At 48.1% G+C, this 12,842-nt stretch overlaps 1 protein-coding gene across 1 annotated transcript in view; it reads left to right on the top strand.

Annotated features, from left to right (window-relative positions):
• Window positions 1–579: 579 nt before the first annotated feature.
• The window catches only part of Dcdc2c (doublecortin domain containing 2C), a 79,151-nt gene continuing 66,888 nt past the window's right edge, over window positions 580–12,842 (top strand). The window contains exons 1-3 of the mRNA XM_051153581.1: window positions 580–866; window positions 5,046–5,097; window positions 12,227–12,303. Of these exons, the coding sequence (XP_051009538.1) occupies window positions 580–866; window positions 5,046–5,097; window positions 12,227–12,303 (416 nt within the window). The remainder of the gene's footprint in view (window positions 867–5,045; window positions 5,098–12,226; window positions 12,304–12,842) is intronic.

The raw sequence follows: 12,842 nt of genomic DNA, 5'->3' as shown, positions 1-12,842 counted from the left end.
CTGTTCCCCTTACTCCCTCCAGCATCTTACTATGTAGTCCTGGCTGGGCTGGCCTCGAACTCACAGAGATCTCCCTGCCTCTGACTCCCAAGTACCGGAATTAGTGGCAAGCACCACCTCACCAGGCTCTCCTTTTTCTCTTTGTGGCCCCTCACCCGTCTAATTTCTTTTCCCACCCTCCCAGCGTTGGTTCTGTGTTTCACATCTCTCCCAGATCTGTATCTTCACTTGTGTGTGTGTGTATGTGTGGGGACTCTGTTTTATGTCACTCACCTCTCTGAGCTTTTGCTGCTCCCAACCTGTTTGTCTGTCCTCACCTGTCTGTATTCTGAACCCTCTCTGCGTCCTTCATGTCCCTGGTCAGTCACCCCTGTCCTGCTTGACTCTCTGTTGCCTCTCTCCAGCCCGGTCACAATCGCCCCGGACGTCAGCGTGTGCTGCAAGCTCAGGGTCCACTGGCGAAGCAAGCCCAGTCCCGCCTGTGGCCCGCAGCCCGAGGGAGCCCGTGGGTTCTCGGCGGGTGTGCTGGGCGTCCCCCGTGCATGATTCTGTGTATCCCGAGGCGACCAAGCAGTGGCCATGGGTACACGCAGACCCTATGCACTGGTGGACACCACGCCGGCCAAGACCATCTTGGTGTACCGCAACGGGGACCAGTTCTACGTGGGCCACAAATTCGTGTTCTCGCGGCGCCGTGTAGCTAATTTCGAGGCTCTGCTGGAGCAACTGACCGAGCAGGTGGATGTGCCCTTCGGTGTAAGGAGGCTTTACACGCCCACCCGCGGCCACCCGGTGCTTGGACTGGATGCGTTGCAGACCGGTGGCAAGTATGTGGCTGCAGGCCGTGAACGCTTCAAAAAGCTGGAGTAAGTGCAGCGTCTGCGATCTCTTCATACCCAGGCCTCTGCAGAAATATGTCCCACCCAGCTCTCTGCACACAGCACACCTCAACCGAGTCCTCATCCAGCTCTCAGGGGCAGCACATCCCACTCAGGGCCTCATCAAGGGCTTTTGGCAGCGGGAGCCACTGTCCCTGGGAGCAATAGACCACATGCAGAATTCGGGGTTCAGCGAATCCTAAGGGGTACAGATTAGTTTGCATTATCCAGGCACTTAAAAAAATAATTATTTTTGTGTGCGTTGGTGTTTTGACTGCATGTCTGTGTGAGGGTGTCAGATCCCTTGGAACAGGAGTTACAGACAGTTGTAAACTGCCATCTGGGTGCTGGGAATTGAACCCGGATCCTCTGAAAGAGTAGCCAGTGCTCTTAGTCGCCGAGCCATCTCTCTAGCCCTATCCAGGCACTTTTATTGCTAAGAAATAGATGCATGACATTTGCTGGTGAATTCAACACAGAGAAGCATTTAAGCTTCATTTTCTTCGCTTTTAGGTTAATGACATGTGAAATTGGGGCTCCATTCTGCCGAATCAAACTATGAAATGCTTCTCCACTGGTACCTCTAAGGGAGCCTTAGATTCTATAACTGCTGAGCAAGTGAGCAGTTAAAATTAATACTTACCAGATAATAAGATTCTAATCGTGTCACCAGCAGGCAGTTGTAAGTGAAGCTAGCAGTGCTGGAGTTTCCTCCCAGTGACGACCAGGGGCTTGGAAGGTCGTCTTTTATGGAGCAGCTTGCCGAGAGGTTCAGTTATGAACGCGCTGTTTATGCCAAGCCTTCCTGGTTCTTTCACACCAGTCCTACCCTCTAGTCTGCCTTGTCACTCATGCCAAGGCCTGGGAAGGGGAAGACGGTGTGACAGGCCAAGGCAGGAGGCGGAGAGAGGCAGTTAAGGTCAGGTGAGAGGGCAGGGACCCCCTCCTGAACAACTCTGGGCAAACACGATCCACGCCCAGAGCTCAGCTTCTTCTCAGTAAAGCGGGTGAGTGAGTGTCCACCTCACAGCACCACAGGGGTTAAGTAACCAGCTTTAAAGTACCCGCACCCAGGGCCACTCTCCATCTTCCTCTCCCTCCGGATACCAAGGCAGTTGCTTAGTGACTGCCAGCCCTGAAGGCTTCACATCCCTCTGGCTTGCTGGATCAGGGACCATGCTCTCTCTGCTGTTTCTGTGTTCTTTGGAGTACTACACTGAACAACACGTAGCATTTTGTGGTTTTGTGCCTTAATTTTCTGAATTAATTTTTGTGAAATATAATGGTAGTTGGTATACTCACTTATATCTGGACACTAGCCCAAGGGGCATGTCCCATGAAAGTCTTCACTTACCAGGAAAGTGGGACAGAGGGGAAGACTTCCTATTGGGACTCTAGGTGAGAGAAGCAAGGGAGAATGGGGAAATAGAAGGACTCAGAGGGTCCTAGAAACCTCCAAGTAGAACATTATGATGGGTGGATCTAGGCCCAGGGGTTCCCCCTCCTTTGAGGGGACTACTGTTTAGGAGAAAATGTGAAAACCAGGGTCCTAGAACTCATTAGCAACATGAGCTTGGCAGAATGGAGCATATGAGACCCTTAGGAAGATTGATTGACAGGCCTGTGGGCAGAGGCAGAGAAGAGGTAGGGTCCAGGCTGAGCAGCCACAGGCTGAGCTTTGCCTGGTCCACACAAGCTTGAAAGAGATGATTATGAACTTTCCCTTCTTTCTTTTCCTTCCTTCCTTCCTTCCCTCTTTCTTTCTTTTCTTTTTTTGTTTTTCAAGACAGAGTTTCTCTGTGTAACAGCTAGCTGTCCTGGAACTCCCATTGGAGACCAGGTTGGCCTTGAACTCATAGGAATTCCCGAAATTTGTGGACAAATGGACTAACCTAGAAATGATCATAATGAGTGAGTTAACCCAGAAGCAGAAAGACTCAAATGGTATATACTCACTTATATCTGGACACTAGCCCAAGGGGCGTGTCCCATGAAAGTCTTCGCTTATCAGGAAAGTGGAACAGAGGGGAAGACTTCCTATTGGGACTCTAGGTGAGAGAAGCAAGGGAGAATGGGGAAGTACAAAGACCCAGAGGGTCCTAGAAACCTACAAGTAGAACATTATGACGGGTAGATCTAGGCGCAGGGGTCCTGTTCAAACTATGGCACCAGCCAAGGACAATATGTGCAGTAAACTTCGAACCCCTACCCAGATCTAGCCAATGGACAGGACATTCTCCATAGTTGAGTAAGAGTGGAGACTGACTTTCACACGAACTCTGGTGCTCCATGTTTGACCATGGCCCCTGAATGGGGAGGCCTGGTGGCACTCACAGGAAGGATAGCAGGCTACCAAGAAGAGACTTGATACCCTATGAGCATATACAGGGGGAGGAGGTCCCCCTTAGTCACAGTCATAGGGGAGGGGAGTAAGGGGAAAGAGGGAGGGAGGGAGGGAGGAATGGGAGGATGCAAGGGATGTGATAACAATTGAGATGTAATATGAATAAATTAATAAAATATATTTTTTAAAAAAAAGATGAATTCATCTGCCTCCGTCTCTCAAGTGCTGGGATTAAAGGTATACACTATCATGCCCTGCTTCTTTGTTAAAAGTGAAGGAGAGGGTAGGAACTGGACAGATGGGTCAGAGGCTAAGAATACTTGTTTCTGCAGAGGACCTGGTTCATTTCCCAGAACTTACATGGTGGTTCACAGCTTCCTATAACTTCACTTCTGGCATCTGAGGCCACAGGACATGCATGTGGTACACATACATGCATACATGCAAGTACTCACGCATACACATAAATTAAAACAACCGTAAAAAAGACTGAGATCCTGTCCACCCTAGACAGTATGTGCCATCCTGCTGGTGACGGTCTCCATAGTTTCCTAATCGCCCACTTGTGACGATCCATCCTTTCTCTGCCTTGCCTCTGGGGTCAGGCTTTGTGACTTGACTCTGTGCTGAATACTAACCTTTTCCTCCATTTAGTATCTCCAAATTGATCCTTCTCTGCATATGGTTAAAACTGTAGGATTGGCAACAATAAAAAATGCATACTGTGCTGGACGGTGGTGGCGCACACTAATCCCAGCATTCGGGAGGCAGAGGTAGGCGGATCTCTATGGGTTCGAGGCCAGGCTGGTCTAAAGAGTGAGTTCCAGGACAGTCAAGGATACCCAGAGAAACTCTTGTCTCAAAAAACAAAACAAAACAAAATCAAAAAACCCCAGAAAACAAACAACAAAACAAACAAACAAACCACACACACAAAAGAAAAAAATTCATGCTGTGTGTTTTTTGTAAAGAATCCCCAGCTACTCTGTATTACCATTTAAAATGTGCTTTATTTTTTTCAGAGGCTGGTTTGCCACATTTGAAGCCAACTCTGCCTAAAAAGGGGCAAGCTTAGATGCAGGCAGGGTCGACAGCTAAACTCTGCCAAGACAGGGTAAACAAGTCCTCAATAGTTCCTGCCTCACAAATATTTCTGTCAGATATATTGAGCTAGAAGGCTGAAGATGGTGCTCCGATGTTATAGAGAGTGCTGGTGACTATTTAGGCAGCAAACTGTCTCAGTCTTTTTTTATTTGGAAGCTGCTAACCTGCACTTCTGATTCACTCAAGTATGTAAGCTTTGTTCCTTCTCAAGTCTGTGATGGAGTTGAAGACCAGATAGTTTAGTCTTATAATTAAGCTTAGTTGGTTAGGGGTTAAGATGTTTTTAGATCAAGATAGATGTTTTAAGTTAATAGAGATGAGATATGATAGATATTGATCTTTATTCAGAAATTTAGACCCAACAAGATAGGAAAGATGTTTACTTCAAGTGTGCCAAATACAAATAGCAAAACTACTATGAATGTAACATTTATAGAATTCCTGATTGTCTCATGGTTATTCCTGCTATATGTAGTTTATTTTATGCATGTGTAATAATATAAATGTATATGTTAAAAAAGAAACATAATAAAGAATAATGGGAAAAATGTGTCTCACATTGTGGGAATATTGAAGGCTCTTTGAAAGTCCTAAGGGTCAAAAGTTCTGGTAAAACAGGGCATCTGTGAAGCCTCATTTTCAGGGTCTGGGCAGAGGACCCAGTGGTTCAGGGTGAACATTGTCTTTCTGATAATGATTTCTCCTCTTCTTTTTTGCAGCTATATTCATATAGTTCCCAGAAAACCTTCAAAGATGAGAAAGTTGAAGGAAGTAAGTGTTTGAAACTAACTGATAAGACGAGCTGAATTAGGCTACTTTGGGAACAGGCTTATCAACTCTTCATGCTTTTCATGAGCCACCGTCTGGCTGTATTGCTTTTCCCACTTCCTGTTTCCTATTATGTTGTCTGCATTGCCTCCTGCTGTAGAAGGAGGTGTCTCTTTGGGAGACCCCCTTTTACACCCCCTTTCTTTCCCTTCAGGGTATATTCTTCCTTCCCCAGGAACCTTTGTGCTGGCTTGGTGAGGGCTGATGACTCTGAGTTTTTTTTTTAAGTGACAGTGTCTTGGCTTAGAGAGGATGTTAAGGGGGGCTTGGCCAGGCTGATGGGGGAAGGGCTTTAGACAGTAGCTGGGCACATCATCACTCCTCCTCTAGCCTTGCTTTTCCCCTGGGGTTCATCACTTTCTTCCTTTTCCCCCACCTCCCACTTACTCTTTTCACAATGGCCTTCATCAGAGAGGGGATTATCACCAACCCAGGAATGGCTGGGTCTCATTTGCTACCTCGAACTCTCAGCCTTGAACTCTCAGCGATCTGCCTGCCTCTGCCTCTCGAGTATTGGGATTAAAGGTGTGCGCCACCACTGCTCAGCTGGGACTTGTCATGTTTAATGTAAAAGAATTACAATATTTTCCAAAAGATGAACACTAAAGCCCACATAGCCTGACCCCACATGAGCCCCAGCCACACTTGCCTGTGTGCCCTCTAGGAGGCCGTAGTACCAAGCAGAGTCAGGGACAGGGCTGCAAAAGCCAGTGTCTTCCAAGACCTGCCTCTCCTCCAGAAGATGGCATGCTGACAAATGAGTTTTGATCTGTCTCAATTTCCTGACCTCACTGCTTCAGGTTGGCTGACCTTCCAAGAACCCTCTATGTTTTGGGGAAAGGAGGAAGCAGTTTGATTGCACAGAATTGCAGATTTAGCATAAAGAGTGATCTTGGGGTGACTCAGTATGACCTTTCTTCTTAATTTTAAAAGAGGATTTGTCTATTTCATTTTATGTATTTGAATGCTTTGCTTACATGTATGTATACATACCATATGTGTCCCTGGTGCCTGCAGAGGTCATCATAGGGTCTTTGGTCCCTTGGAGCTAGAGTTATGGATGACTAGAAGCTGTCATGTGGGTTCTGGGACAAGTGCTCTTAACTGCTGGACTGTGTCTCCAGCCCTGTGTCCTTCCTTCTTTACAAACGAAACAGGATGCTACATCCAGATGATATAGCTCAGTTGGCAGAAAACTTGCTTAGCATGAAGGAAACCTGGAATCTGAGCCACCAGGAGTGGCTTTGCACTGTAATCCCTGAAGGTGGAAGCAGGAGGATCTAGGGTCAAAGCTGTCCTCAGCTACATAGTGCATCTGAGGCCAGCCTGGGCTACCTGAGACCTTGACTCAAAATACAAAACACTTTTATAAGTAAGACAAGAGCTGGGCAGACCAGGGCATGCTTCACGAGGTCCTCTTGGTCTCTGGAACCCTTGTGTCTTTGACATTAATTGCTCAGACAGTAGCTTAGGCATCTGATGTTTAATGGCAGAGCTTTCTTCACGGACACCCCCCACCCCCTTTCCACATGCATACTGGGGCGTTATTGCTCATTGTCAGGTTCCTTTCTGGGCGTGGCTATGTGAGGATGTCTCTCCTTGGTGCTAGAGTCTTGCAAGACAAGAGATTTTTGGGTGTTTCCTGAGGGCAGGCAGAACAGGTAAAGAGCAGAGACCTGGCAGCACAATGACAGCAAGCAGCTGTCAGGTGAGTGCTCCCAGGCTCTTGCCAAGGTGTGTTTTCCCTCTGTGAAGGGCTTTGTTGCTGTGACTGCATCATAGTCATGAAGAGCAAGCAGAGGAACATTAAGCATCTGGGCCCCATGTTGCACTGGCCGGAGCCAGAGCCATGCCAGGTGTCCCTGAGGCAGGTGCTCATGGCCATGCACTGTGAGGACATGCCTTAGGATGGCTTTTCATGGCCATAGTTCTCGATGCCATGTGGTCTGGGGAAGATTGTATAATCTGGTTGTCACCTGGACATTTTGTGGGGCTGTTTTAGAAATTAGTTATGCTGTTTTATAGAACTGAGCACGAGGCTTAGAGCTGGTTGACGACCGCAGCTGCCACATGTGAGAAATAGTCACCTTCAAGTCTCCATCCTCCACCTAGGTTTAGTTTCCCTACCTTGGGCAGTAGAGCTATAGCCTATTGGGTATGTCAGCCTCAGGCAGATGAGTACTGTGTGGGGCTCATGGGATATGACAAGTACGAGTGAGACTGCCTTTTCCATCAGACAGTCACAGCCACATGTGTTACACTCCTCTAAGGATGTGATTACACGGAGTACCGGGAACAGGAATCCAGAGTGGGTACTTAATAGCTGAAGTTATTTAATTAGGCAGGTGCTATCAGGGTTAATGAGTCATTAACACATCAGATGAGCAATTAGCCCATTGTTTCCATTGTTGCATGCAATCAAGCAGAAAGGCGTTCTTAGGGTGTCTATAACCAGTAGAATTTCTCAGAGCATAATTTCCGCTGCTTTATTTTCAGACCGGGTCTGTAAACGCATGCCCATTGCTGATATTCACGGCATTGAATTTTCCCACTATAGCATGCAGATAGACACCATTTTATATGCAGCACACAACAGAACACACGCATGCTTTCTGGAGGGATGCCTGCAGCCCTGGCTTCCCCTTACTCTGGATCCTTTCCCCAGTAGCAGAGCTGTGTACTTGTCTCCATCCACTGTCCATTCAGCTTCGTGGGTAGTTACCCACAGTCCCTTGGAGGCTGCTCACTGGTCAAGACTACGGTCATTCCGTTAAAGGGCTTCTTATCCCAAGAAGCCTCAGACTTGAAAAAAATGGTGTAAGCCATGAAACAAGAACATCAACTGAGCCACTGCTATCTGTCTTCCAAATACACAGGCCAGTCCAACTCTCACACCTCATCACAAAAGCTGCTTTATGCAGTCAATGGCTGCTAATACAGAGACCCACAACTGATCAGTGTGCAGAGAGTAAGTGACTGTGGGGTGCTCAGAGCCCGACACGGGAGTCATGATTCCACCCCTTACTCTCAAGAGTCGTTAGAGCCAGAGATCATACAATATTGCTGTAAAATAATGTCTTCTGGGCACTATAAGGGCACTGTACTCATGAACCCATAAGTAGCTTTGATTGGTTGTACAAGATCAAGCTAGTCAGCACTTCAGCATAGAGAGGGGAGGGACTTAAGAGGCCCCACCCCTAGCTGAGGAACTATTCACAGTTGCTGCGCAGCACTAGATGGACTCAGTGGATTGTTAAAGAAGACATGAAGCGAGGTTGAGGAATTAGCTCAGTGGTAGAGTGCTTGCCTAGCAAGTTCAAGGCCCTGGGTTCGGTCCTCAGCTCCGGGGTTTGTGGGGAAGAAGATATGAAGTTAGAAGGGGGTTGTTGGGTAGGGCAGCTAGGAGGAGTTGGAAGGGCTGAATGGGAGGTGGCTATGATTTAAATACATTATATTATGTGTGAAATAACCCAGTGATAATAAAGAATTAAAAAAAAGAAAAACCAAAAACCAAACAAACAGAAAACCCTCAAACCAAACAAGGGCATAGAGAGAAAGGGCACACTCTCTGAAGGCCAGTTGGAGTGGAGAGGGTGAGGTGGGCCGTGACACAGTACCCTGTTCCTGTGTACTGTGAACAAGGGCTTGGATCTGGGAAGTTAGGTCTGTCAGTAACGTGCTTGCTACCCTGAGTCTAGCTCCAGAACCTGTGTAAAAAAACTGGGGCTCCCCTTGGTGGGGAGGCCTGGTGGCACTCAAAGAAAGAATAAGCAGGCTTCCAAGATGAGATTTGATAGCCTATGGCCATATAGAGGGGGAGGAGGTCCCTCTCAGTCATAGGCCTAGGGGAGGGGAATAGGGTGAAAGTGGGAGGGAGGGAGGGAGGAATGGGAGGATACAAGTGATGGGATAACAATTGAGTTGTAATCTGAATAAATTAATAAAATTTAAAAAAAGCTGGGGCTCTCTGGGTATGAAGACAACATACTTAAAGTCCCAGGCCCCTGGAGGCAGGGCAGGTGGGTATCAGTGAGTTCCAAGTCAGCCAGAGCTACAGAGTGAGATCCTGTCTCCACAAACAACAAAAGAACAGAGCAAGAACTGGGCCTGGTGTACAATGTTGTAAACTATTCAGTGCTTACCACACGGGCAGGGATAGAGTGCTGTCCACTGGAGCACGGGCCACACTGCTAAAGAAAGCCCCCGCCCCCACCACTCTCCCTCTCCTGGCAGCCAGAAATGGCTGATACCTCCTCAGCAAGGAGTGAGGCCTCTTTGAACCCTGCCCTTCTCTCTACGAGAGTGCTGATTGGCTTGTTCTTATGCACGTCATGTGCTGGCAACCACAGATACTGTGAGTTTATGAATGGAATGTCTTCATATGGAAGATATAAATTTGCAGCAATATTCTTTGACCTTTGGCTTTTAAAGTCTTTTCACCCGTGTTTCCAGAGACAGAACGATCACCAAGGCTTGCTGGCTGGTTAGTCTAGCCAGTTGATGAGCCTCAGGTCCCAGCAAGAGACCCTATCTTTAAAATCAATGGGTAGAGAGTGATCCTGGGGAATGACACCTGTGGTTGACCTTTGGCTTCCACATGTACACACACACACACACATACACACACACAGGTTGGGACAGCAATAGATGAGTTAGGGAGAGCACAGTGGCTAGGAACAGTTGGGGGACAAGAAACCAGGCCCCAGATATGAGTCTGAGAGCTGACAGAGGTGCTTGTGGTTTAGCTGGGAGGAGCCAGGCATGGGATGAGGTCGAGCATCTTCCCAGTTTCATTGTTGCATGAATGGATCTTGCTGTTGTCATCTTCTAAGATGGTGAGGTCTGGACTGGACATGTGTGTGGATGGTCAGTGATTCTACTAGGGCCAAAATAAGACTGAGATGTCCAAATGGATTCACCTCTCCTCCCCTGTGTATGTTAGGGGACTCTCATATTAACCTAATTTTAAGTATGTATTACAGTTGAATAGATACTACACAGTGCATTTTATCAAAATTTCTGTCATTTAATTGTTGTGAGAGTCCTGTACAATCTGTTATCTCCACTGTAAGAATTAATGATCTTGCTTGGAGAGTTCAGTTTGCACAGCTCTGCCTACTAGAGCTGGGGTCTGACCTGGGTCATCCAGCCCTCAGCCTAGGATCTCCTACCTGTGAGTCTGTGAGATTTGTCCCATTTTCTGCCTCCTGGTCATGTCTCTCTGTTCTGGCCTCTGGTAGCCAATGGGTACAGTGGATGCCAAAGCCTGTGCCCCTCTTCCAGGCCCCGCATGCCACACTCCCTTCCTTCTTCTAAGTGTGGTTCCCAGGGTTTGGTGCATTCTTGCCTCTGTGGTAATGTGTGATGGGCTGGCCCTTATTTCCCAGTGTTTCTGTCTGTCTGTCAGTCTCTTTGAAGAAAATGTGTTGGTGGCTTTTTATTCATCTTGAGATGTTTAGACAAGCTCCCCCAATTTGCAGACTATGTGTCATCTAGTGCTGAGGTGGGTAAGGGTAAGGAGGGAGAGGTGTAAGGGTGGAGCAGGCTTCCTTCCTCCCCAGTCCCCTTTGTGGACAGGCAGAGCAAATCAGGGCCTTGGAACCAGTAGAACACAGATCTCTGTAGAGGCAAGGCCCCCAGCCAGGTCTCAAAACCGATATAAGAAAGTGCGGGAGGTGGGTGCTTGACAGACCAAGGTTCTTCTGTGCCTTTAGGTAGATGTGGATTGGGAAGTGGGGGTGGGGCTTAGCAGCCTGGGAAGTGGAGGGCTTAGCAGAGCTAGGAGTGGAAGGAGACCACCTGGTACTGTGTGAGGTGCGAGGTACACAGCCCTGCAGAAAGGATGCCCCATGTAGTGTACAGTGTGAGGCAGGAGGGCCACCAGGCTCTGGGTTTTTATGAGGGATGGTCCCTTCTGTGTCTTTCTAGAGATAACTTTGAACTTTGGAGGGTTGTGAGTATGGAGAAGGAGGAGAGCGTGGATTATGCTGAGCCACAGGCCCTCATATTTTGCTGAGCCTGCGGCCTGTGTGGACATGAGATAGAGTATAAAGTAGCTGATAGGTATGGCCTTATGCTCCAGGTGGGACTTTTCATGCATGATGCTGAACAGTGATGAGGGTGGTGACAGGGAAATGGGAATTTGGCAGGATTGACCCTATGACCAAGTGAAGGAAGTAGAAGGCTTGCACCAGGCCATAGAACATTTGAGGGATGTGAACAGAGAGAGAGGGTGTGGCCCAAGTAAGTGGATGTAGGGACAAGGGGTTGAGAGGTGAGGAAGGGCCCTATGTTGTCCACATGATGGGTTGAAGAACAGAGACCAGTGGTGAGGGCAACTCTTGATAGTGCTGGAGTGGCCACAGGGTCTCGGGCCTTGGGGGCTGGGCCAGCCTGCTGCCCAGCACAGGGGTAGCCTTGATTCCTCAGCCTTTCCTCTGGCTTCTCTGTGCACTCCTGGCCAGCGAGCTGGTAGAAGAGAGCTTTTGCTCTCCTTACCAAGACTCCCCCTCCCCCCTTGCAAATGACTTCCTATTTGGATATTCTGAGGTAAAGTTCTAGGAAGGTCCTGCACTTGCCTCTGTGTATTCATTCTTAGGAAAGAGCCCAGCAGGGCTGTAGATTGTAGGGAGGTGTCCCACCTGGCTACCATACTCTGCTTTGTGGCCTGGAAATGGAAGCCACTGTGTCTACTTCTCTTATCCCGTAATTTGTCCACCAGAGCATAAGGACACCTTGGCCACCAGTGTTTCTTTATTGGGTTCATAACTGGATGTGTCCCAAGTATGAGCCATGCACCCTCTTCAGCTTTGTCACTCTTTCCCCTGACACTGTTTGTGTCTCCCTCTAGCTCCCCACCACTTGGAGTACATGACCTTCAGCCTACATCATCCCAACATAGCACCTACTGGAATGATGTTGGACCCTGGGGCACACCCATCTCTCTGAGTCCCTGGGGACCTGTCCTTAGTGGTCTATAACCTTGGTGGTTTGGGGGTCATGCTGTCCTTGTTGTTCGTACTCACCAGTACTCATCTGAAGCAAACTCTGAGCTCTGTATTTTGTTTTGCAGATCAAGCCGGTGGTACATTGTGATATCAATGTGCCTTCCAGGTGGCAAACACAGAGCAGGACATCCCGACACATAAAGTGAGTTCAGTGTCACAGCTGTAAAACTAGAGCATGTCCTGGTTCCTCACAGGCAGTGCTCTCTTGTCTTGGCCTCCTGTTCTCTGCCTCTTCCTCACCCCCTCTTCTGCTTTCTCTCCTCCTTTGTCTCTCTGACCAAATACCACCTTCTCTGTGACCAGCCTTCAGGTGTTCTTCTCTGATGATGCTATCCAGTCAGGGTGCCATCATGTGCAGCATTTCCCCTGAGGTGAAAAAGCATCTAGAAAAAGACATTGTCCAGTCAGACAAGCTTTGCTTCTCCCATTTATCTTCAAGTCTCATGGACTGTGTCTTGGAAGCCATTCACCTTCAGGACCCAGAAGGGAATTATTTAGAAACACAAGCCAGGGGTTCCCATAGTGCCTCTTGAAAATACCAGGCCTCCAAAGAACCAGAATCTTGGCATTGGGGGCCTTTATGGGAGCTTTAATATGAAGAGGAAGTATAAGAGCGTGGATAGTTTAAACTAAAAACACCAGGAGCTTGGCAAGATGGTTCAGTAGGTAGAGACACTTGCC

Source organism: Acomys russatus, chromosome 1, assembly GCF_903995435.1.
Source record: "Acomys russatus chromosome 1, mAcoRus1.1, whole genome shotgun sequence".
NCBI lineage: Eukaryota > Metazoa > Chordata > Mammalia > Rodentia > Muridae > Acomys > Acomys russatus.
This window is presented reverse-complemented; position numbering and strand designations above follow the sequence as displayed.